Genomic DNA, 27,086 nt, shown 5'->3' on the forward strand with positions numbered 1-27,086 from the left:
GTCTGGTTGCCAGACAGAACTTACAAAAGTTATCATTCAGTTTCTACCACACATTAATACAATTCTGTGTAACTCTGAGTTTACATAGAAGCTCCTGTCACCTGTTCTGAAGCAAAGACGTCCGGGTCAGAGTAACAGGAGACAACAACATAAATATCTGACTTGGTTGAGGGGCAAAGTAATCCAACTATATACAACAGCTTGAGTCACAAAAAATACAATACGTACATTAACCAGACAAAACCAACCGTCTGCTCTTCCATTCTACAACTCATTCAGAAGTCCAGTTGTTATGCAGAGAGATATTTACAGATACTGTATGAGTTCAATGCACAATACTTGAGTTTCTAGCACAAAAAAGTAAAAGGAAGTCACGAACGTTCAAATGTTAAAATTGTTTTTCACTTCTCAACTGCTCAGCTAGAGCTTGAGTTGATGACATTGGTGCACTGAGGTTCGCAGAAGGAGCCAAAGCGCCCGTAGATGTCTTTGGCTCGAACGGCGAAATGATACGTGGAGCCGGACTGGAACTGGGTCAGCGTACAGGCCATGGGCAGAGGAAGGGCGTTCACCTCCCCGATCTTCTTCCAGTGCTGCTGCGCCGTGCTGCTGTTTGAGTTGTCTTGATGGAAGGCATAGAGGTGATAGCTGTCCACGGCCGCACAGGTGCGGTCGGTCTCGGCGACGCACCAGGACAGCACTATGCCCGTCTGACTCGGCACCAGCTTCAGCTGCGGTTGCTGTGGCGGCGAGGACCGCTCGGCCTCAGGGGGGATGCGCGACGGTGCGGGCGCAACGGGGAGGGGGGGCAGCACCCCGCTGGAGCTCCGGGTCGGCGTACTAGTGGCTGCGGGGCGGGGTTTCATCGGAGTATCCTAAAAAAGAAAAGGTAGACAAAAACTGTTGTCATGAGCCGTTTCCAGCAAAAAGCGCTAATTCTTGAATTGCATTAAAAGCCCAGTCATCATTCATATTGAAAGAGGGTCTGGGACGAGATAAACAAATTCCAAACAGCTGTGAATTGAAGCTTTTACAGGACAAAATAAAAGATCAATCATATGCAAATAACAATCACCCACAGTATAGCAGATAAGTTATAGAATTACAAAATCAGATTTGTGAAGAACGTGTAAAATGCAGTTCTGAATCCTCACCTGTAGGGGGCGGTGGTGGACCGTCAACTGAGGAATGGAAACGCTCTGAATGCTTTGCGGGGACGACCTTAGTGGTGCAGCTGAGGGAAAAAGTTACAGACGTTTATATTCTGTGTTTTACATCTAAAATACACATTAGCAATTTCATTATTTATTTGTATTTAAACCTACTGAACAATTTGATCACAATAGGGCCCAATAGCCAGAAAGAAGTGTAGAGTGATGGTTTATCTGCTTGTCACAATATCACATGCGTCCAAATCATGCAATATAAATAATGCGGTCCTACTGTTGGGAATGCTGATGACTGGAGCCGGTCGCTGAGCGGGTGAGGGAACTGTGACAGTGGCACTTTTCACTCCCGTCACTGGAGAACACAGAAGTACAACATGATTAGACTGAGTGTGTGACAACAAATCATGATATTAAAACATGTATCTTTCGCCCTTACCTTGTACATCATCGTCGTCTTCAGTGAGATCGATGACGGAGCCTTTGGGTCGTCCCACTGGAGCAGCTGCTTTGGATGGAGTGGATCCTGTTGCTTGGTTGTCTGAGAAAAAGAGAGAAGGAAGAAAAAAGAAAAAGGGATAAATGTTGAGATAATTTAAAAGATAAGAAAAAAAAATGCAACTTCTTTCTATTCTTTGGCCAAAACAAAGAAAAGTGATGGATCAGGAAACACAAGTTACCCGTGAGATGACATGAACATACGGCACAGAAAGGCAAACCATTTAAACCAAAATGATACACATAAGTGTTTGACAGCAAAGGAAAGCCTGGAGTCTTTGCCTCCCATTCTGACATTTCTGGGACTCGCCGGATGAACACATTTTAAATTTCTCAAAAGACAACAGCATTGTTAACCAAAGTGCCACCCCACCTGTCTTTGATGTCAGAGACGTCCCCTGTGGCGGTCCTGGAGCGGTGGACCCGGTTGCTGCAGGTCCAGAGGTTGCCGGTGAAGAGGCTGAAGACAGAGCTCCCGCCACAGACACGGACTGAGCCGGCGTCCTGGCCGTGGTCACGGATACCCCCGCATTGGGTGTGGTTATCCCCCCGGCTCCGCCCTGGTACATGGGTCGGGCAAAGGAGATCTGGGCGGTGGACATGTGGCCGGCGGAGGCCTGGAGCGCCGGGACGGTCGCAACAGCCGCCCCCGAGGCTGGCGAGGTGGTAATGGCGGGGGCCGGCTTGAGGATAAACGTGGCGGTGGAAGTCGTGGTTTTGGACTTGCCGAGCGAGCCGGCCGCCGACAGCGAGGAGACGGGGATGTTCACCAGAGTTCCTCCCTGGCCATTGGTCATGGATAAGGGCAGCTGGATGAGGAGCGGCTGGCCCCCCGCCATCAAGCTGCTCCCGCTGGCCGTCTTCAGCAGCAGCGTGCCCGTGGGGCTCTGAGTGGTGATGCCCGTAGCCAAGTTGGAGCCGGCGTTAGACGTGGTGGTGATCAGCTGGAAGGTTTGGGCCTGTGAAACCATGGCGTTGGAGGTGGGCGTATGGGCCAGACTTGAGATCGGAACCGACATGGATGAATTGACTGAGGGGGGAAAGGAGGAGAAACGGTTCAGAATGTGACATTTTGTGCTCTTTTACTCCTTGAAGTCAACACAAGGGTGCAGAAGCAGATTACTCACCATTATGTCCATGCATTGTTTTATTGCTGGCATGCAAACAGCTATTGCAGCACGAACATGCCCATGTACTCAATCACACACAGCACAGACACTTAAAGGATGAGGCTGGCATTTTGTAACTAATAGGGTAAATAATTCCCAGACCAAAACCAACAATGCATTAAGTCCATTTCTAAATACTGTCTGGAGCCTCGGCTGGTAAATGTAATTTTGTAAAAAGGCAAATCCTTTCCCATGACAGCTGGGCATGTTGTTTGTGGTTTTTTGTAACCATTACTCAAAGAGTAAATAGTGATGAGAACATTTTCAGCCAACGATTCTGTCTGCGAGTATTTACGGCAGCAGGAATGTCGAATTGACTCTGAACTTAACGAAGGCCCCTCCGTGTTCAGCAACACAGGAAACACTTGTTCGTAGGATCAATTCATTGTTGGTTTTGCTCTTTTGAATCGGTCTCTTCCACATCCAGACATGCAAACTCCACGTGGGAAGAATCAGAGCCGGGAATCAAATTATTTTCAAATTATTTTTTTGGGAGGCAACCACGATTATTCTAATCATAAAAGGAAAAGACAAACACAACATCCAGCCGAATAGGAAATCCTGCTACTTACCAACTGTGTTGGATGAAGAAACGCTTGTCGCAATCTGCTTTACCTCCATGGAAGTGCGGACTGGCCTGTTTAGAAAGATTGCTTATGCTTAGAGCTGTTTTGATCCATTTAAGGAAGACGAGTGCATGTGGTACGGTGGTTTCATTTTATTCAGTTGCATACATCATAGACGTCATATTTGAACAACTTCTGGGGAGATTCCAACTCATAATTGACGTTACAGGTACGACCTTTCATTAAAGCATTCATTAGCATGGACTAAGTATAGTTTTCAAGTGCGATGCCGATGGATATCCTTTTTCAAATCTGAAAGAAATGTTAACGAACTCTGACGGAAAATCTAAATGCCATGATAGAGGAAAAGTTTTGGATAATTTCAGTGATGCATAATGACAATTGTCCCAGTCTGCTTCTGTGTCTGTAGTGTAATGCGGTCAAAGCGGCGGTGCGGTTCGGTCATCGTACTCCCGAAAAAATTCCGGTCGTCGCTCCACGCGTAGTATTTCGTTGATGACGTCGCGGATCTCTCTCCAGGCGTCACAAGACATCACAGGGAACCGGCGCTCAATGTACATCCTCATTGTCCTCCTCAGGTTGGCGGGCAGAGCCTCCTTGCCCAGTAATCCGATATAATTGACCTTTAACACCCAGTCGCAGTAGACGTTGTATGGGACGAGGTAGCGGAATAAATAGGACGCGTAGCGGTCGGATCTGGCATTCCCAGAGTTCCGCTTGCAGTTTTGGAACAGCCCTTTCTCCAAGTTAGGCGTGATTGGGCGCAGTTTAATGTCCGCTCGACATTTTCCCTCGTTGTACTCGGCCAGCTTTTTCGCCATGGCAATGTGTCGTGACATATCTTTGTCCTCTTCCTCCTCCATTTCCTCTTCTTCCTCCTCCTTCTTCTTCTTCTTGACAGGCAGTGCGGGAGTCTTACCGACAGAGGGCGCCAGTCCCTCTCTGTGCGTCTCCGGCTGCGGCTCTACCGTCTGCCGACGGAGCACGCTGTTGGGAGGAGAGGTGCAGTTTTAACACCTCACACTCTGCACTGCCTGAAGAAACGGCTTCACATTGTAGAACGTCACAAGACTCGGGACCTGGACCACGCGGGCGGGGGGGCGGGGTTACTTTGCAGGTACGAAACACAGACTGACACGTGTGTGTGTGTTTGGTTTATTCCAAACCAGTCTTAAGATATATTTGGAAGTTAAAAAAGTAGATCCCGACAACCCGAACAGGGGGACTTGGAATGTTGGGTTCCTAAAACGGTTTGGGTTTGGAGGATGTAAAGATTCTGTATTGTGTCCATTAGTTTTTGAATTCAGTCTCTGGTGACTACAGATAGCAACCCGGGACAATGTCAACTATTCTCGCTGTGAACGGCTCCGTGTGTTGTACTGGCTTCAGTCCGGTATTGTCACGTTCATACAAAGGCCAAATTATAATCACACAAAATACCAAAGTGAACAGATGGCTGCATTATTCAAAGATAACATGTTTCAACACATCTCTGCTGTGAATTTTGACGAAATTGTGTGGCAATCGTGAGCTTGCACTGAGGTGATTTAGAAAAAATATAAATCCCTTGCAAAAAGGAGAACCTCATTTAAAAATGTGTAAGGTAGCACATATGTAGTCTGGCTGACGGGGAGATATCGCGCTGTGCACGGACACACTTACCGTTGACCTTGAGGGTTGTTTGTAAGAGTTATGGTCTTGGCGGCAGCAGCAGAGGCGGCGGCGGCGGCAGCAGCTGCGGCGGCCGCAGTAACAGCAGCAAGGGCCTGCGGAAAACCGGACAGCACGCCGTCAGAACATCTTCTGATCTGATCGCTTCCATACCAGGTGCAAAGACTTCAGCGCGAAACAAAAATCAGAACCATTTCTTACTTCCTGTTTCCTTTTGTTCTCTGACGCCTGGTTGGCCTCTCCAAACTTCTTTGTCAGGCGGTTAATCTTGGCCTGGACAAAACGGCGGAGAGAGAAAGAGAGGGCATTTACATTCGGGGAAGTGGTTTTTAGCAGCTGCAGTACCTACACAGTACTAATCAGGAACAAAATGGGCTTTGGCTGCATGCGATGGACTGTCTACTCACTTGGAGCGTTGTGATGGCGGTCTGGTGTTTGGTGGCACAGTCGATCTTGTCCACTCGGTCCTTCAGCTCTTGGAAATGTTTATCAAAAATGGTGACCTCCAGGGCCCTCAGCCGTTCATCGACCAGCTGTTGCACAATCTGAGCAGCAATGTCAGGTAAGGATTAGAACAAAGGCGACGGTTGAGCAATGAAAGACTCATTTGCATCAAAGCAGCTCAGACTCCGGCGTAGAAGCACGTACAAACCTTTTCAAATTTGTGGTGGCCGCCGGCTTTTGCTGTGAATTTAAATTCCAGTTTTGCCTCCAGCTCCTGGCGGTCCACCTTGGGCCTCTTCCCCTCTCTCTTTACGGTTTGTCCATCTTTATCGAAGCCCTCCGACAAAGTGCGCTTCAGACCCGACGTGGTGCCCTTCTCCTCCTGCACTACTTGGGTAAACAAAAAACACAACGCAGACTAGTACCTTGTAGGCATAAAATGCTTGCTGGCACTGTTCTGTTGAGGGAGGGTCTCCGTCACTCTCTGTTGAAGCAAAGTAAGAACAGAACATGCGAAACGGATTTCATAAACACTAAAACATGTGAAGGATTCCTTGTGTTTAACTGGATGGTCATGTTTGCAGTTGATCATGGAAAGCCAAGTAGCCTAACTGCACACAGTCTTTAGAGTCCAATCACGTTTAAACTGAACCATTGGATGAGGAAGCAAAGAAAAAACAGGCCTCAATCAGAAACAATGGTCCTGCAAAAAAACATGACTATAAACTAAATCTGTTTTGGGTGATTCTTCACTTTACACCAAAGAGTTTGCCACATCAGACCAAGAGTGGTCATTTTTTAATTGTACTGAAGAAATGTTAAATTTGTATGTAATCGAAATTGCTTCCTAGGTCGTAATGTTGTAGTTTCTCAAATGAAGAAAGTCCCCAACAACCTGCACTCAGAATGCTATGATTTATGAACGTTAACACATGAAAGGCATCAATTTTTACGTTAAAAAGGAATTGAAACTCAAGCCATAGAAGTTACAATGCTCTGGGTGGAAGCTTAGCACCGTTGACCTTAAAAACCAAGGTACTCTTTTCTGGCTTCAAGGTGCCAGCACCTGTGCATTCCTTATGTTCAGACACAGTGGACTACTTGCCATTAAATCTAACATGTTTTTTGGGTAACATCCCGGCCATTTAATCTAACAGACTTGCAAAATGTGAGGTTCTGCTGTAGACTCTTAAAAGTGAGGCTCGATTTTACAAGTCACAGGAAGTAGGTCGGCATCGACGATTGAAGACTACATGTCTGTGACTGAAAGCCTTTTTTCGACGGTTTGAGGGCGGAGTTTAAAGGTCGACTTTAAAGGGAGACTAACAAAAAGACGTTGTTTGCGTACTAATTTAAATTATATCTTATTAACATGTAATGCAGCGTATGATTGCAAGCAGAGTCTCTTTCATAACTTTGAACTATAACATTTTCATAGCCTCACATTTCGGGTTCAACGACAGACTTAAAGCTCTGCTGTGATACAAATATTGAATGACAGATCTAATATTACTGCTATTTCCTTTGCTTTTTATATTGAACAATGTCCACTCTCTCTCATACCTGTTTGAGATGGCGGCGTGGAAGAGGGCCGAGATGGCTTTTTTGTTTGTCCAACTTCAGCCTTTTCCTTTTTGATCGAGTCCACCTCCATCTTTTCCTCACTGATTGATCCTCTCTTCACACCCTTCTCTTCTATTATGTCCCCCACTTTCATTTCCTTTTCCTGTTTCAGATCCTTAGGGGAGGACGTTGGACGAGACGAGGAAGGACACGGAAGAGAGGAATCGGAAGCGGTAGGTTTGGGGCAAGAAAGCTTTTCCTCTTTCGTTTTGGCTGCGGTGGCCGCGGGTTCCTTGGCCTTCGTAGTGTCACTACCAGTATCCATTGGTTCCGAGCAGCCGGACGCGGGTACGGGCAAAGATGGAGACGAGCCTTTGACAGAATTCTTTGCCAAATCCACAACTGGTTCCACTGTTGAAGTCTGGTCCTCCTGGGGAAGAACATAATTAACCATTGATTAATTAAAAACGTTTTTGGACTCTTAATCTATCCACACTTCAACACAAACCAAGTAAAAGTTCCCAAGACATTCTGGGCATTCACCTCTTTCTTTTCCATCTTTGGGGTCACCTCAGAATCTTTTTCCTGGTTTTCCTTGGATTCTGTTGATGCCGGTGTAACGGACTCCTTTGATGAGGACACTGGTGAGCCTTTCTTTTCCTTCAGCTCCTCCACCACCTCCTCCTGCTCCTCCTCCTCGTCCATCTTTTTCAGTTCAAAGTTCAGGGAGTGGAATGGTGACGTGGGAGAAGCCGGATTTTCGTCCTTCTCTTTTGGACTTTGCGACGAGGCCGGGGACGGGGACAAATTGAGGGACAGGAAAGGAGCAGGGGAGGCGGGGGACGTGGCTTGGGAGGAGTTTGAGTCCGAGGCATTGTTTTGCTCCCTGTCCCCCGCTTTGGGTCCGTCCTCTTTGTGCGTGCCGTTCACCAGAGGCGGCGGCGGCGGCGGCGATGCGTCGGACATACCCGGACCGGCTGTCAACAAACTGCTGTGGAGACTATCTAGTTGCTGCCGGTCGCTGATCTTCATGGTTTTCCTGGCACGGAAAATCTTCTTCTTCTCCTCGGTCACAACAACTTCCATTGCTGCCTGTGGAGGGACATGGAGAGATCAGATGCTATCAGATGCTATCAGACTACAAAACCAGGAGAAGTACAGTCTCTCTCGCTTATGAGCCTGCCCTGGACTTCACGCACTGCATGGTCCAGAAGTGGCTGCAGGGTTTCAGACCAAACACTAGAGGTCACTATGGAGCCCTGTGGCTTTCCTGTTTGTTCTTTTCTGGAAGGTTCTAGATTCAGAGATCTGCCAACCAAACCGGTCGGTTCCCCGACAGCCGGAGTCTTTACTCAAATTTGAAAAGCTAAAATCAGACAGATCCTCACTGCCACGGCGATGTATCTGTCCAACAGTGACAGCAGCCAGGCTGCAGCGCAGAAAGCCACTGAGGCTGTTTTCATGGCACTCACAAAAACTCTAACTGCTCTGACAAATTCCACTTTTCCTTAATTTCCTGATCAACCTCTGGACTTTATGTTTACCAAAGCCCCGATCCCGACAACAGAAATGACATTGAAGTTAACAGCAGCAACCAAACCTTCCTCCCACCCCCTCCCCCCGCAATCCTATTGGTTCAGGCCTCAGCGAATCAGAACGGGCAAGTCAAGGCTGTGTTGGCAGCAGTGAAGAGGTTATGCAAAACCTAGATCTTTTTTGTACGTACTTAGGTCTGATTGTTGCACACATTGTAGTGTTTAGGCTAGTTGTCAAATTTCATATGCATTCACTTCATGTGTATTCATTTTTACATGCATACGTGTGCGTGACGATTTTAACTACTTTTAATGAGTCCCAAAAAATGTGAAATGCATTAAAGCTGTGTGCTGCAGAAGACTTGTGCTTAGCTGCAGTACAATTATCATTCTACATTTAATAGCAAACAAGAAATGTGCTATAAATATTAAATAGCATGCAGCGCATACACTAAAAAGATAATCTATGGATAACTCACCTTCAACCCGAGAGGTTCTTGGTCATTGATTTACCACAGAATCCTTCGACAACCTGAGAGGAAAAAGACATTAGAAATTTAGGAAATTCTATATTACTGCCTCAAACTATGAAGATGACATCAACTATGTATTAAATCCACAGACATGGAAATGGAACCCTAAATTTAGCCCCTCTGAATTAAGCGGCCTATCTCCATCCCATGAGCTGAAATTGAGACTGTGACACCAAAAGTAGATATGCATTTGTGGATAGAGAGATATATATATATATATATATATATATATATATATATATATATATATATATAGGAGAGTGTTCTGTATTGGAGAGAATGTTCTAAGAAAAATAATTATATATACAAATTGGACGTTACTCCAATCGTACTTTTCTTTGCCAACAAATCTTAACAGGATATTTCCTGAAACTAAAGCTGACTAATAAGCCATTTGCAGGCTAACAGAACCCAATTAGAGACATGGCATTCTAACCAATCACACGAAAAAGATGAAAAAAACAGGGACATAGAGAGAGGAACTGCAAAAAAGAGGCTTTTATACACTTTCCCGACCCGTGTTTCAGTGAAGATGAGATCAAGAAATGTGCACCCGCAAGGGATTAATTTGTTCCTGTGATCAATCAATCAGTCTGTCGACACACCTAATGTCAAAACAAAGAGCGCACACACACTCTGAAGTGGTACATAATGTATGAAGTCGAATCCGTCTGTCGGCTTCGGGGCGGGAACAGAACGCAAAGCCAGCTATCAGTCAGGTAACCTTTAAAATGGGATCTGCTGGGGGCAATAAGCTGCTTCAGTTCTCCACTGTCTCCACTCCAGGGTGGTTAGCTTCACCGTTGCTGCATTGCTGGCTTGCAAGACTGCAGCTGACGGAGCCACCTGAATGCGTCCTTTTCTGAACTTAGTCATGTGCATTTTGCAACTTGGCAGGTGGTCACATGTGCGGGGGAAAAAGTGCAACGTCACTGAGGGTTCTGATCCCGACTTAGTGTGGGCCTATACCGTAAACTGTGAAGCTGAGCGCTCAGATTCTGGCGCACGCACACAACTCATATCTGCTTTCATATCAGCAATCATGCTGCCTGCAATGATAACAAACCGCTGAAGAAGATATTGCAGCATAATTGCTTTCAATGTAACCCGAGAAGAGCAGCATTAGAAACCAACAAGTGATAAATAATATATATATAAAATTAGAATTAAACAAAATGAGAAAAGAGCGGTGGAAGTTGCGAGCACGATCCCTGGAACCTCACATTCCAAAGTTATTGCACACTGCGCAGAGCACAATAATCCCCTCCCCCATCCCACCGTCTCGTTCACTGCGCCTGGATACAGTGGAGAAACTCAAAATGGCCGTCAGCTCTGCTCTCTGCTGCCAGGCTGAGCTCTCGGTAGCTAGCTGAACTGGATTCTCTCTCAGAAGGATTAGGTGGCAGCACCGCCACCCTGCTAAAGATCACTGGACTGCAAGAAGTCCTTACATGAGCCACAGTGAAACATTATTTAAATGTTTATTTCTCTCTTTTGTCCAACTCCTATAATGCATGCTATAGCTAAACCTCAGCCACTTGTTATTGCTTTGCGTGACCGTGTTAATATTTAGCCTGTTGGGGTTTATACATTATAATGTAAATTAACCAAAGAAGCACTGTTGTAATTCCAAAAAAAAAATTTTTTTGAAGCCCATATTTGGAAATATTGCTTCCCCCTTAGAGAGTGCACTGCTGAATCTGACTTGGAGAAATGCAGAAAACAGATGTTACACGTGTGCGACGAGTATTCACATGTCGAGTGTGGCACCGCGGCCAAGCAAGGTCATCAGAAGCTACATGAGAAACACCTACTTCGTTCAGGCAAACGTCGCAGATATACGTAGATTCAGATGCAAAGGAAGTTGTAATTCTCAAAGTGTATTCCTAGCCGGGACTAACTGATGTCTCGTGAAAGGGGAAAGTGCACGTGTCTGAAGTTGTGCTACCGTCAGCTGACACAACACATCAAATAGACCTCCATAAAGTGTCTGCGTTTTTCATTTCTTTCTAAAAATCCTGCGCCAACAAATCAACATGCTCTGATTTCAATGCACAGAAGAGAGTGCTTGCACAAACGCCAGCGACGTTTAATTATTTATTTAAAAATCTTGATATTGTTCGAGGACTAGATTAAGTGTGTTGCTGTGTCTTTGATAACTAGGCTACCAGACACGAGCAGGGATTTTTCACATATGCCTTCATGTGACGCTGGAGGCGTCACCAACAGCAGACAAGGAGAGATGTCAACCCTTTGCCTCTTTCTCTCTCTCTCTCTGTCTCTCTCTCTGGGTTTTGACAACTGCTTTCCTCTCAGCTTGCAACATCGGCGCTTGTTGTTTCAGAACTTTGCCACTGCAAGTCATTGTGTCAACACCAGGTGACTGACCACTGAGTTGCTGGCCAAACGTCACAAAGTGGTAGCTCGGTCAGACTCGGCATACAAGTTTCTAGAACTCCAAACAAGCACTGCTCAAAGCTAAAGCCTCTGAGACGCCAAGCAAACAAACGTGGCATTCCTTCCAAACAGTTGAGAGGAACACCGAACCTCTCTTTCAGGAAAAAAAAATAATAGAAACACATTATTGGTTCAAAAGTGGAAGGTGCAACCATACTTCAACCGTATGCTATCTGGCTAAATGTGATTCACAGCCGTTTAGAAGAAGATGGGAAACGTTGATCACAAACCCACAGCTCAAGTCATTTCAGTCTGGGAAACCGAACGTGAACATGCATGTGCAACATGCCAGAACATGTTGGACTCCCCAGAACAGCATCCAGCCTGTGATACATGTCTTTTAATGGAGGTATCATGTATCTCTGATACCAGTGATTGCTCAAACTAGACTCGTACAAATGAGAGCCCTTTTTTAAATGGATTGGTATCTGACATGCAGCTACCAATCCATTTCCAAACCTTTGTTTATTGTATCCCGCTGAGCTCGGGCTACTCCAGCTTTCAAAAAAGCGTCGCTGAGCTCCATTAAAAACACCACATTAGAGTATGGCCACTTCAGGCTAAACACAAATGATATAATTCAAGCACTATTTTTGCAGAAGCACAATGAAAACGCTTCTAAAATTAGCTCGCGTTAGCGATGAAAGGGATGCACAAATCCTGTTCAAAGCTTCCTGCCACAACCGCGCACTCCAAGGATACAAACACAACCTCACAAGACACGACCCACCGTGGGACCCTATTTCAAGAAATACATACTTCAATCTGAACGATTGCGATCTTGTGCTGCGTGAAAATCGAAAACGACTGACCTTAACGATTGCTAGCGCTGGATCGCACAACTACTAATGTGTCGACAGTACTACAAATACATACATGTACAGTCACGTGTGTGAATTTTCACAGCACATGCATGACTGGGCTTCCCGTGCGTGCAGATATGCGTGCAACCAGGACTAAACGATGTATGCCTTGACCCGGTGTCGCGCCCGGTGTTGCAGGGACAACAATAACTCTCCCGATGTCGGCTATATTAGTGACACCTTACAGCAAACTCCCGACATACGAAGAATGTTGGCAATTCATGTTTCCTGTGAAAAACAAACAACACAACAACAATCTAGAACTTGGCATTCGTCAACTAGTATAGCACTCCCTGCGAGCATCAGAGCTAACCTTGAGCACAGTGTGAAGCTGCAATGACAAAACACTGAGTTAGATTTAAAATGACACAGAAATGTGAAACATGCTTTAAAACAAAGATATAGCAACCTTTAGCAGGATATGTGGGATTGAGGCCTTCCCCGTATTTGTTGACTGTGGGAGCAGGCTGAGGCCAGCAGGAGAACATAAAAGAAAGGAGGAGGGGCTCACTTAGGACTAGACCATCCTGTTACTTGCAGGGGTGTGTGCTAGAAAGGGTGTGTGGGCCTATAACGGATATCAACTCAACCCTTTAAACACAGCAGACACAGCAGTCTGCATTAATGCATAATATGAATCACAAACAAATAAAAGACATTAGTTTCCCTTTTCTGATGACTAAATCAACTGCATGCTATATTTGCAGGTACCACAAATACAAATTCAATCTGGTGTCTATAATAGTTGAAGGTGCAGCGTGGTGATTGACATTACCAACCCTAGCTAGCAGCGCACAGCAGACAGAGGGGAAGTACACGGCACAGACTGTTGCTTAGCAACACCCATCCCCCAACTCTAGCACAAACTAGTCCACAGTATGGAAATCTACAGCCAGTCCGGACTAAACCATTCTGACAGAGGGCAGGGGGGGACTCTCCTTCCTAAAATAACCCCATAGGCAAAGGCAGGTTATTGATCTTTTTAAAAAGACCAAGGACAAGACTGTTCCACAGAAACTACAGGAGTTTAGAACTGGACCGTTATTGTCATTCTGTGTAGCAGGTTAAATAATAAAACTGGTCAATCCATCATTTCCTTGTCATTGTTTTAAGATGGCTTCTGGTGCTACGATAGTTTATTTTCACCAGTCAAGCAAAAGACAAAATTAGAAACCCTGACAATTTGCCAATATCAGTGAAATGCACATTGCCCCTGGCTTCTGAACCTTTGATATATTTTGGTCTGAACGACATGGTCACTCGAGGTAGTATGTGCAAAGAAACGGCGCACTCGCTGCCGCTGAGCATGTTAGCCTCAGCCAACTACTATCTCTCCGATGACCCGACCACTGTGGCCCAGAGCTTACACAGGATGTAATGTGATCCCTCACAGATCGACTCTCTTATAGATAGATCATACTACAGGATAACAAGAGTCTGCTGTTAAAAAGAGATGAAAAGAAAACTAATGAGCAGCCAAAATGATTTTGGGAAATGCTGTGTTTGACAGAAGCTCTTGATGGGATGCATTGGACACATGACTAGTGTAACCCCGGTTGTTTTTAAACCCTAGAAATGCTAAGCATCCCCTTCTGGCTGCGATGGCTCTTCATTTGCACTGGTGAGGTAAGCCACGGTCTCTCAGCAGGAACTGAGGCAAATCAGGAACTGAGGCAAATCAAGGGCACTGACCGTTTGCCTTTATGTTCTACTTGTTAAAACAAATCAAAACCACGTCCTTCTTTGTCTTCCAGAAACATCCCGCTACACACCCTAGGTCCTTCCATGAATGTCTCTTGCTCTTTCGCCACCGTGTTGAAACATGTTCAAAAGAATAAAAACACAGACTTTGGAGAATATATATATATATATATATATATATATATATATATATATATATATATATATATATATATATATATATCTCAAAAGTAAATAGCTCTTGTATGTGCCATCAAACAATAACTGATAAAGCACATTCAAAACAATTGAAGACACCTTTGCATGACAATGCAGCACAATGTGCACTTAAGTCAGGGCCTAGCTAGCCGCGCAGAGCCAACCGCTACATTGCACACCCACAGCTCACTCAACTCAGAGGCAGCTGCACTCTCCCCCGCCTCTCTCTCTATCACGCACGCACACGCGCGCGCACACACACACTCACTCACTCTCTGTCTCTTTCCTTCTCTCGCTCTCAGCCTCTCCAAGCCAAACATGGACTGAACCATTCTGACGTGGAGGGGGATGAGTGGGGGTGGGGCATTGAAAAACAAGGAGTTACATTTTCTCGCAGTTTTGACGCAAAAAAATTAAACACTATCGCTGTTTTTTTTGTTGGCTTATTATACAAGTCATACACATGTTTCCTCTGAAACATGAGTATAACTAATTCTCACGGTTGACTACAATGACAAGATTATCTCAGTAATATCTCTGTGCTGTAGTATTTTTTTGGTTAATCATTCTTTATTTACAAACATATGGCTTTATAGCACACAGCCCAATGCTAGCACAGCATGAAAATGAGAGCACAGCGTGACACACTAAGCAGCCTCCAACGGCCGGCCTCTCCCACCGCAGGGAGGGCTGCTGTTAAATAGACTGAACCATTCCAACACGGGGGTGGTGCTTTACTCAAGAGGAAACAAAGGACACCCACCTGAAAACTGAGAAATTGACTTGGTGCCTTTTTACTTCTCTAATTCAGTTCCAACAACCGGTTGGGTTTGTTTTCACAAAATAGTTTATTGAAGCAATTTCTAGTTCTGTCTTTGAGACTCAAAACCGAGGAACTGCACTGTTGAAGCAGCAGCAGTAGTAAAATGTGATGAATTAATTACAGTGGCACTGTCATTTGAAACCTTCTACTATCCACCTCAAAAGCCTTGGTGAGAGCAAATAAAACCTTGCTGAGCGTTCTTTGACCAGACCCACTTTCTGCTACTGCAGAAAAACAAAATGGCCACTAGCACTGCGCTGCAAGCAGCATGCTGAGCAGAGGCTTGAGCAGATCCTATAACAAACCCCGCCTCCTAAAAAAAAAAAAAAAAAAGGAAGAAAAAGAAGGGAAAAAAGCACAGTATCTGCAGAAATCTCCATACTCACAGATGGGTCTTTAGGGAAAACTCAACAAAAACTTACTTCTAAAACAGCAAATGGGATTTAATTATTTAAAATAATGTAATCTCCATACATACTGGTTCAGAGTTTCCCTGTTGCTGCTAAGGCTGTGAAGCAACACCCTCGGCTATGACTGAAGAGCGAACTGAACCAATTAGTTCCCTTTTTTCACCTCTCATAGATCTGAGTTATACTGCTAGAACCTAGGTCTAGATAACTGGGTAATAGAATAATGCTTTTTCTCCTCCGGGCTGCAGTTGGAGCTTCAACCGATATGCCAGTAAACTTGACACGCTGCTGTCTCCAACCCGTCAGTCACAGAGTGTGCTGTTGGTCTCAATGTACAACAACAACAACAAATGTTAACAATACAATTGTAGACCTTCTATGGAGGCTAAATACAGAGTGAAAAAAAAGATGTCAGCCAGTGAGAGCATGAGTCTGCATTCCAACATTACTGCGCACTGTGCGCAGTCTTCCCCTCCCCCCACCGCTCGCTGTCTGCATCTGGATCCACTGAAACTCAAAATGGCCACCTGGTCTGCTGCGCGCAGCCACACAGAGCCCTTCGAGCCTGCTGTATCTAGCACAACATCTTGTCCTGGTGCGGCAGCACCACGTCATCAAAAGTCACTCCTGTGTGCAGAACTCTCCCTGGGACATAACATTTCAGTTGAATGGACCTCCTGGAATATTTAGATGAATAAAACAAAAAAGCAGAGTTTGCACCTTTCTACACAAGGTAGCCAGCTTATGAGGCTGTTACACCGATCTGGGCTTCGATCTATTCGAACTGCTTGAGAAGAGCAACTCAAGACATCACATTCACTTACTGTGTATGCTGTTAAATTGCTGTTTGTACTTCCTATTTGGAGCATCAAATCCCTATTATTAGTGTTTCTGTCATACCCACTTATTGCACATCAACTGCACATCAAACAGTCAGACCAGTCCCCATTGATATTCCCTCGCTGACTGATTACACCCCAACACCACCTGGTTATAGTGATTGTGCAATCAAGAAATGGTGTCTTTTTCTCTCTCTGGAAAATGGAGTTCACGATCACAGTCGAGACCCACGCAAGTCAGGTGGAAACTGCCTCTCAGCCAATGCACGCCGAGGAGAGGCGCCAGTCTCAAGGGTGACAGGTATATACGGTGTGTTGATGGATGGATGCACTTAGATGTGAAATCCCACAAGCAGTATGGACGATTCATTTAAAACCGTTCGCCTAAATTAAGAAATAGATACAGTGCGGCAATTGCATCTTGATGATATCGTAATTTTTAGGGCTGTACATAAAAAGATACTAATAGTTACATTTATGAGAGAAACATCAACCGTTACAGGATTCTACCTGATTGTACATTCTAGATATTCTAGATATGCTCGACCGAGTGTAACCGAGGCAGGCTGGCTTGATCTGTAGCATAACGATCAACAATCGCCATACGCACCCACAAACAAAGTGAGCTGCTCGTAAAGTAAATATGAATCATACGTTTGAAAATCCTGCTGAAGTGGAATAGCTCCCGTTTCATTAGCTCAATGCACTTCATATTAAGGTCAATCATAGCTTGCAGAAAAACTGAACACATGTCCACGTCATCTACCACATACTGCTTTCCCATATGATCAGTTACGTTTGCTGCTATTCAACAAGCAGGAAGCCAGAGGTCTTTCCTGTGACATTGCTTCATGTATGCTTATTTGTTTCTTGTTTTCGATCCATTCAAAGAGGGCATTTTTCCTCCAAATGAGAAACTAGTTTCAGTAATACTTTTTTCGCAATATCTGTCAGAATTTAGATTCCAATGAAACCAATTGTTCCAGGAAGCTAAATAAATCGGTTGCATTTACTTAATGCCACTGTGACGTTACACAATGTTGACAAATGGACAGAATGTAAAGATGTCAAAAGATTACCGTCAAAGGAAAGTTGTTAAAAAAAAAAAAAAAAGTTGACCTGTTCAGCAAAAATTCAAAAGCACTGCTCTCAAGCCTGCCATTGCCCAAACATTGTACGCGTGATTTCTTTTGGGTAAGTGGAGACTAGCAAGCGCTGGGGAAGAAGGAAAAGAGGGAAGAAAAAGAGGGTGGGGGTGGGGTGGGCCAAACCAGGAGTTTCCATGTGAATCGAGCAAGCACATGGTGATTGTTCTTTAGCCATGCGCTGCTTGAGGGAGGCTCCTGTCACGGCGACATAAAAAGCCAATACACATTTATTGTCATACCACAGAATAAACAAACCAGCACTAGGTTCAAAATAAAAGTAACCCAGGTTCACTGAAGACATTGTAATAAAAATACTTTTGGTGAATTGGAAGAACTGAAATATCTGCATGCAGTTGCTCGCTCCTTTCTCTAGTCAAACTCTGACAACCTAAAAGACAATCTTTGGAGTAACTACAAGTAAAATCAGATCCCAAAAGCTATAGCTAGCGCCACGCAGTCAGAGCTGAAGTCCACAGCCTTACATAGAGCGCTAACTCCCCTCCCCCACACCAGCAGTCGGCTCCAGTCTGGAGTTGTACAGCCAAGCACGGACTAAACCATTGCAGCAGAAGGGTGCTCTCACCAACAAGGGAGGGAGCTAGAGAGGTGAAAGACAAATGCAAAGCTCCCCAAACGATTAGAATGACGTGGGAAGACGTCATGGACTAACTTAGCCTATGTTCAGGAAAACACTCCTGGTGAAGTCTAGTCCTCCTAACATTCCCTCAGCTAAGGGATTTGGTTCAGTCAACAAGCTAGCTACTCCACACTTTCCCCATCTCCTTTGATAGATAGCTTGCAGTGAATGCTACAACACAAAATGGCTGCTGCTATGTACGCAGCCACAGCAGAAATCCCGTTTATCATGAGCACGACTGACTTTTTCTGTACCATGTTACTCTATTCATTTATTTTTACATGCTGCTGCTAGTCTCCCTGCTGTTTTGGTCTCTTGAGGTTTTGGATTTATTTTGATCTGCTAGGAGTAACACACTGTATTCTTGCATCTTGTATTCAACCTGCAATGTGAATTTCTATCAACTTATTTTAGATCTGTGTATTATAGAATGACCGTGTTCTACATAGTAACAAACAATAATCCTTAGTAATAAAAAAAAAATTAAACTTCAATGTGACCTTTCAGTTACATTTGTGATCTTTACTAGCTAGCTAGGCTTCAACAGAACATGAGTCTGCAATCATTTTAGACACCACTGACAAAACTAATCTAAAATATTGGAATTTGAATTGTATTTCCCTTTGTCCCAAATGTATCTTTAGGCCCCACAACACAGAGACGTGTCACTAGAAACGCAAAGCTCGCTAAACCAGTTTTCCTATGGAGCCGTGCGCGGTTTCCCTCTTGTGGTTTCCTTAGACGCCCACAAGTTTAAATATTCACACATTTTCAGCACCAGGGACGGAGTCGCGGCACTTATCAATGTCACATTTGGCCCAGTCAGCCAATCAAATCGAGAGGTGGGCTTTACCACTGACTTCCTGTTTTAAAGCCAATAGATCTGGTTAGAACTGAAAACAGGTTGATATGGGCGGTTTGTAATTACGATGCACTAGATACATTTTCCCTCTCATTCAACAGCAGAGCAACAACAATAGCTCTATATCTGCATTGTATTAATTTTTCCTCATTTATATTTGGTCGCCTGGTTGCGCACGCACCCCCGCTCCACCGGCTCATCGGTTGTTTCACTCGATTTGCTTCATCAAGTAAGGTTAACGTATGATTGGATTTGAAAAGTGGCTTGCAACAGCAATATAAAATTTAATTAAAATTGTAATGCACATCGCGTACAGTAGGTTGGGTCCCGAGTAGTCAACTATTTGGATATTCATTCGTTAGCATTTGCCGTTTGGTTACGCAGTAAAACAATGGCTCACAGGATTTCGTGAAATCAATCCCTGTTGGTTCCGGAATGTGTGACTAATGTGTCACTCGAACTTGTCCGCCCGAGAAGGGCTGGGCGGAGTGCAGCAGTTAGACACCACCCTAGACTCACTAGGGCCTAGCCCAGACAGCAAGGCACCAAGGCTGAGTCTACATCCACTCCCCGGCCACTTCCAGTCTGCTAGTGAATCCGTCACGGTTGGTGTCGTTCTCTCAGATTGGTGCTTTCCCTCGCAGTTCTCTAGCAGTTGATGCTGAGGCACCACCTGATCAAAGTGGAGCATGTGGCCCGCCTTAGGATTTGTGTGATTAGTCGCCCAGTCGATTAAACGTGTCCTACCCCTGCCAGTCGGCACCAGAAATACTGCTCGGTTAAACTTTGGCACACATTTAAAAACTACATATGCTGTTGCTGTGGAAGGCCGCAACAACTGCAGGTTCTGTGGTCTGATCTGAAATCCTGACTTCCCTGCTGCTGCGTTCTCCCGTCTCCCGCCTCCTATTTTCCAAATAGCGTTCTGCAGTGCGCTTGCCTGCCGAGACCTTTCCATCACCATTAACAATATCAGGTGATACCAACTTGGACAGTAAACTGGGTGTGACCCTACAACGAATGACCGATCGCAGCAGAAGCAGAAGTCTTGTAAAAAGCTTTTGAAAGCACGAGTGCAGAATCTGTAGGCAACAGGACAGGATATTGGTATCAAAAAGAAATAATCCTTTATTAGTCCCACAGTGGGGAAATGTATTCTCTGCATTTGACCCATCCTTAGTATTTTATGGAGCAGTGGGCTGCCCCTAGTGAAGCACCCGGGGAGCAACTGGGGGTTCAGTGTCTTGCTTGGCGACACTTCAACATGCGAACTATGAGAAGACTGGGGATCGAACCGGCTACCTTGTGGTGGCAGGACGACCACTCATCCCCATGAGCTACAGCCGCCACTTTCCAAAGCGTTCTGGATCACGTTCAAGCAGACTTTGGTTGAATGCATTGGCTAAAATGCAATCAGGCAACCCACCGATTATCTTCTAAAAGTGGTTTTGCTTTTTATTGATTTCAAACTACCTTGTAGACTGGCTACTTTTAAAACAATCCAGTCGTACGCGTTGTCTCTCAACTCCAATTCCTGTCTTGCATCTCAAGTCTTATCCTGGATATCTGCTCACACAGGATCCCCAGAAGTATAGCCCCTTGCTCTTAGAGACTTGTCGGTTGTCAGACTGATAGCCGATGGTCCCGCGGTTGGCCGGCCCCGAATGGACGTATGAAACTCCCTCCTCATGCTGAGCTGCTTCTGGTCCGAGCAAGTTCAGACTGATGCCGTCCATCTGGATTTCAACCTCCCACGGTTTTCCCAGTTTAATACTCTGGTACTAGCCTACAGGGAAGTGAAGGGAACTGCTCTTTCCTACTTTTAAACCCTCCACTCCTGCATGACGTGAGTGAGGGCAGCAGAGTGATCTTGTCCTCATTAGCAATTAATTCTTCTTTGCTAAAAGGGTCCATCTTTCTACTGGTCTAAAAGCAGAGATGTAACTTCCAGCAATAGAGAGCAAGTATTTGATGGGTCTGACACTTGCGGCCTTAAGATCGAGCTTATTACATTCTAACACGAGTCAGCTTTAGAAGGGCTTGTTGGATGGTATAATAGCTTCAGAAATCCACTCCTCCTACACCTATCCGATTACTGGGGTCTGTATCCCATCATTTGTTACTTTGCGAAACCAACATCTACACCCTGATCCGGGAGGCAGTGTGATGCAGCATGGAAGAGCCCATACCGGCAGCTGTTTTGCTCTTGGCCATTTGGAACCAGTTCAAACACCTTTCCTTTAGACGCATCCATAAGCCCCAAGACCACCATCATCACAAACAGAAATCGACAAAGGCATAGCAATCTGCAAACTAAGGATGGAGCGTGAAGCCAATTTTAGAGACCACAATGGCAAAGCGATTTCCATACAAACTTCACACACACACACACCTAGCTTAGAGCTAATATCGGAACTGTCGGTGCATCTGGTGTTTGGGACAAATATAACCGTAGACGACACAAACAGTACAGTAAAGCAACCAAACAATGCAAGACATACTTTAAGTCACGGTTCTGTTGTATTGGACTCTTCTTGATTCAAATACTGAAGACTATAAATTCAAAAACAATTATTCATACAACATGAATGAATGATTAGCTGGGAAGATGCAACTTCTGAATTTGATATTGCTGTGATCAGCTAAATCAATTTTTTTTTATCAGATAGCCCTCTGTTGGAGTTGTTGGAACTACAAATCACTCGCGGTTGTAGTGTTTTTAAACATACTAGAAATGTAGTCAATACTAATGCCAGTATAACTTCATCAAATTTTTTTGTTCACAATGTAGCATCACCAGGAGACAAAAATACTTGGCCTGGAGCATTAATAGTGAGATCCCTGCATCCCAAACACACTTTATTTTGTCACTGGGACGATGGGACGTTGCTAGTTTTGAGCCCTGACGGTACCTACGATACCTGCGTTGCTGTAGTAAAATAATCACTGCCACATTTCCCGAATTTTGGCATTGACTTGATTACAAAGTATTGATTCTCTCGACTTTTTTAGAGTTCTTCCCTCACAAATAATCGTTGGCCAGACTCGGCATTTTAATTGGTGAAAGTGAGTCAGTGCTACCTAAAAATGGCATCTACATGAATATTTTTGTAAAACACTCCCAACATCCACACAAATACATTTGAAAATGCATAACTTTTATTATTTTTATGCCTTGAGTCAATACCACTACGGCATTTTAAAACGCTGCTTCATTGATTGGGTTTGCATTCTTCATCCGACCGGGCAGAAGCGGAGACCTTTGAAAACCACTAGGCAGAAACCAACGGTCGCTTCTTGGTTAGCGCTCATCTTTAACGACAAGTCCTTGCCTGATTCAACATGTATAACCAACTACAGGCGTTGCAGACCTTGTTGACAATGTGAGCAGCTGTCGTGCAGTTCAATTCTGCATTGTTAATACTACATACTAGTGAGTTGTGCCACTACTGTCTACAAGTGCAGGAGGCAAGCTATTATTTTAGCGATTTGCGAGCAGTGAACGGGGGCATAAACTAGGCCGTTGAGTAGACAAATCTGCTTCATGCTTACACCAGTGTGCCCACGCCCAGAGTTTATGAATGGTCATGCGATATGTGTCAGTATGGACGTAGATCATTTCTGAAATGGTGCTGGAAAGCTTGTGCCTAACAAGATCGTTTCATTTTAAAATGAAAATATGTATTAGTGTGGATTACACCTCAGGCTGCATCAATGATATATTTAAATCTTATTCTGTTGTTGAAAGTCATAATCACCATTGTGAGCATGAGGCACAGTGAACCCGTTACACATTTTCTCATTAATTTCATCTATTGTATAAAGAAATCAACTGCATATTTTATGAAGACCGACAGCACACATGCATAGAATGACAAGATGCTAACTTGTTGAACTCATATTCCCTCAAATGCCTTAACGGAAAATATATATTATATATATATATATATATATATATAATATATATTATATATATATATATATATATATATATATATATATATATATAATCAGTTTTCGATAGTAGAAACTGAAATTACGAGGGAGTCTACTGATTAATGCTGTGTTTCTATGTAGATGTTTTTTCTTTTTTCCTCCCCCTGCATGAGGAAAACAATCGTTTTTAAAAGACTTAAAATAGGCTCATCCGCAGTAGTTTATAAAACAGATTGGATTTCTTTTATGCAAAAAAAGGAGACAATAGCTGAGTAGTAGTTTATAGAGTGCTCTTCGTAAGGCAAACAAGAAGATGTGTGTTTCTTTCTCTGCATGTTTTAGTTTGCCCTGCTGTGGTCTTTACATTAATGCGATGCCAATTGACAGATGTTTCAGACATAAAGTAGCTGCCATGATAGGGTATATGTACTATGTGCAAGCCTGAACATGTTTGAGATGTCTACTGCTCCACGAAGCTCTTACTATATAACCATTGCATGCTATAAAAACGATCTATCAAATGATTGTAACATTTTTGAGTGGGCTTTTTATTGAAGCAAATACTTTTAAATGTTATGACGACATGATTGAATTCTTAGTGTGTTGCATATATATAGTATGCACTAGTGTACTGTAATTTTTAAATAGGGCTCCCCTAAAATAGGAACACAATATTAAGACTGACTAATTTATTATGGGCTATGATTGAAAAGCAAAATAGTAATTTAAAACGGGCCATTCATTCTTAATTATCAGCATGGCAATAGATAAATGAATAACAAACACCTGGGTGTTTTGAGACTGAATCAAGATCATATTTCTTATCACTCTCATTTACAGCCTGAAGTAGAGAAACCGGCTGTAACAGGTACAAACTGGTTCTAGTGGACTTGGCACGGTTAGAAAAACGGAAAAATATACAAGAGGAATTTTAGGTATGACCTTTTCCATCAGAAAACAGAATTGAAAATGCATGATTGGAACCTTGAATCATTCCCGAACTGTAAAAATGGCATTGAAATGAAGCAGAAATTCTCCCGTTGTTTTAATAGATGGGAAACACACAAACTGCAGATTTGTTTTGCAGTACAGACAAACGAATCGGACGAAATTAATTCTGGATCTACATTTGCCTAAATCATCAATAAATTGGACTGGGGTGACATTTTAATCATATGCTGAAGACTTTGTTTAATACATTTCTTACATTGAATGCCTACTTGCATTTACTTATCATCATCTTAAAAGAATACTGCTGAATAAGCGTTTACATTGCATTTTATACACACTTTGGAATTCATAAATAATGAATATTACAGTATTACAGAGCCTCAATACCTGCAGTGGCATGTTCACAGATGTTAGCTGTCTCCAGTAATAGGAATTGGCAGATTTCTCAACCGTGACGTGGGATAATCTTTGAATAGAAGAAGTTACGGAACATCTGGCAAGATAACCATTTGCTCTCTAACATCTACAAATGATCTAATATAACAGTGACAGAGTTAAGCTGAAATGAAAGGTGTTATTCGCGTTTTTTTAATAATGCATAAGGTGAGCAAATGTAACATTCATATCCATCTCATTTGTGTGATTGAATTCACCGATATGTATTCCTGATAATAAAGAGACAATAATATGTCAGGTTTCCATGGACCAGTAGTGGCTTATGAGCCAGCAGCTGCACGTCACTCACTTTCATTTGGCCCCAGACCTGTATACACCATGACTGAGAAAGGTGCCACTGCGAGGCACAAAGTCCTCCTTTTCCTCCACATGAAGGACATTTGGAGATCTAATTTTTAAACTAAAGCCAGAAAGAACCTCAAATGTTCCAACAATATAATGGAGTACATATTTGAATGTAGCTAGCCCTGAAAATTGTTGTAGCAAATGTGTAATTATTAGGTAATTATCATTGGTTGTATTAGATGAAAGGTATTCACATGTAGTCTTCTAACATCTACTAGAAGGCTTCTTAAAAAATGTAGGAGGAGCCTTTCCAGGCTGCTTCCTCTTCAGCAAAAAAAAACAGACAATGAATTACAAGTGCACCATGTGAGCACTGCCACTGGGTGAGGTGGGGGAGGGGAAACCAGAGACAGGAATGTACCATGTTCACAAAAGGTAAAAGCAAACCTGAGAAAGCTTACTTTATGGACAAAACTGGGTAATTCTTTTGTAAAACATTATAAATATGATGAAACAGTCTGCAGACTGACAAATTCCCCAAAGTGTTGCTGACTTATGGTTCTATGGTTCATAGAGCAAGTTGGTCACTTATCTGTACATCACTTCACCAAAATGAAAAAAGTTGCAGATTTTTGTCTCTTTTAGAAACCCACAGGACAGGGCAGTGAGGAAAAACTGCTAAACTCTTGTATTACCATTGACATTAAGCCACACCCACATCCTAGGACAGTGTGGTGCATGGAAAATTACTGGACTGTACCACTTCAGACCAAGAGGGGGGGTGTAACTGCACCCTTTAGATAATGCAGCAGTGTGGAGCCCATTTTGTATATTCTATGCTCTTGAGACCTCAATTTAGTGTTAACTTTCAATTCAGCAATACTCTCTAAAATCTATGTAAAATTATAGGATTGTTTTAGAAGAGGCCATACACTCTTCATTAAAGCTCTAAAAAAGGACAATGATTAGGGTGAAATACTCAAATACTATTATTTTTCTATTACCCGCTTATTATCTTGAGGTAGACTTCTCTTCAAAATGTCTTCCTTATTGCCCATCCTTTAAACTGTCCCCTCTGCAGTATGCTGGATGTGCTTGCTGCCTGTTTTAGTACCAATACACCATATAGTTGCTTCAGCGGACTTTAGTGAGGATCAAATGTCTCTAAGACACAGAAGACCATCTTCAGTTTCTAGATGGGGAAGTTACTTAATTACATCCAAAGTAATGTTTGATCGCTTGTGTCGGACTATAGGCAACATACATGGTGTAAGGGTCATACTTCAACTGTCAACTGGGTCACATATTTCTTCTTGGTCATATACTTAAGTGTGTATGCGTGTACAAGTGTTCTTCAAACTGCTTAGCGGCACAATTGGCGTAATGCTGTAATCGTAGCTATGTAGAAAAGAGAGTTAATACAAATAAATTTAAAAAAGACATTACCTGTAATGTCATATTTATGATGATATAAATCAGAATTCAAAAGTGTGATGAAAGCAACTAAAGCGATTAAAAAAACACGCGAGTCTGTGTTCACAAAATAGAAACTCCCTGAAGTAAAAAATCAAAACATGTAACCGTTAAAGTGAAAAGAAAATAACACTGTTGTTGTTCAAATGTAATTTGATGTTGCCTTGTATCCATGAAGCTGGCATCTAAGCGACCGCTTGCTAACACAAGTAACGCTAACACCGCTACAACCCCAATCTCATTGCAAAAACATGTACACCTCATATGTCAAAAACAGATCAAAACTATTGTAATTCAAAACGAAATGTGCATATTCATGCATATGCATAAGCCCAAGATCCAAGAAGCACATGATCTATTCCCCACACAACAGGAAAGTGAGAGCTGCTTAGCTAGCATGCTAGTTGCAATACCACGACTCACCGACTTTTCGCGTCGCAATGTTCCCGCGATTTTCAGTCTCGAGCCGTCGTTGCAGATCGTCTCCTCCTCCCGCGGTCCAGGAAGCTTCCGCACGCTGCAGCCCTTTGTGCTCAGGGATGTGGTAAAAAAAAAAAAAGTGCACCGGTTTCTGCATTCACTGGGAGAAACTAGTGAGTTGTGCCACAGCGACGGAGTAGTTGTGCATTCGCGGACTCGACCGACTGCTCACCCCCGTTCGCTTTGCAAATAGACTCCTCCTCTTTTCGTTCACGGCAAAAAAAAAAATCCTTACAGAATGGTTGGTCGGCGGCTTCAGTGCGTTGACCAACCGTTGTTGTCTGACGTTTTTTTTTTTTTAATCACTCCAACGGTCCTTGTGTCGGTGTTGAAGTCGGTAGCTGGAGCCGGCACGAACAGCGCCGTGACCGGTCGGTTTGTATGGATGGGCTGGGAGGACG

General features: G+C 43.6%; 1 protein-coding gene across 1 annotated transcript; it reads right to left on the bottom strand.

The window, feature by feature from the left end:
* atf7ip (activating transcription factor 7 interacting protein) lies at nucleotides 1–26,738 on the bottom strand. The gene is made up of 14 exons (XM_079219736.1): nucleotides 26,629–26,738; nucleotides 9,113–9,165; nucleotides 7,642–8,190; nucleotides 7,099–7,528; nucleotides 5,744–5,925; nucleotides 5,499–5,636; nucleotides 5,293–5,364; nucleotides 5,083–5,186; nucleotides 3,406–3,470; nucleotides 2,038–2,694; nucleotides 1,606–1,707; nucleotides 1,444–1,521; nucleotides 1,155–1,234; nucleotides 1–875 (listed from the first exon to the last, which is right to left on the bottom strand). The coding sequence occupies exons 3-14, from the start codon at nucleotides 8,182–8,184 to the stop codon at nucleotides 417–419; spliced, it is 2,910 nt and encodes a 969-aa protein (XP_079075862.1). The 5' UTR covers nucleotides 8,185–8,190; nucleotides 9,113–9,165; nucleotides 26,629–26,738; the 3' UTR covers nucleotides 1–416.
* Nucleotides 26,739–27,086: the final 348 nt, after the last annotated feature.

Source organism: Taurulus bubalis, assembly GCF_910589615.1.
Source record: "Taurulus bubalis genome assembly, chromosome: 6".
Lineage (NCBI taxonomy): Eukaryota > Metazoa > Chordata > Actinopteri > Perciformes > Cottidae > Taurulus > Taurulus bubalis.

Coding starts and splice junctions, on each gene's coding strand:
- atf7ip (XM_079219736.1), bottom strand. CDS start 8,184: ATGGAAGTTGTTGTGACCGAGGAGAAGAAGAAGATTTTCCGTGCCAGG. Junction 2,695..3,405: donor TTCTTCATCCAACACAGTTG/GTAAGTAGCAGG, acceptor TTCCCCCCTCAG/TCAATTCATCCATGTCGGTT. Junction 1,235..1,443: donor AGTCATCAGCATTCCCAACA/GTAGGACCGCAT, acceptor TTTTTCCCTCAG/CTGCACCACTAAGGTCGTCC.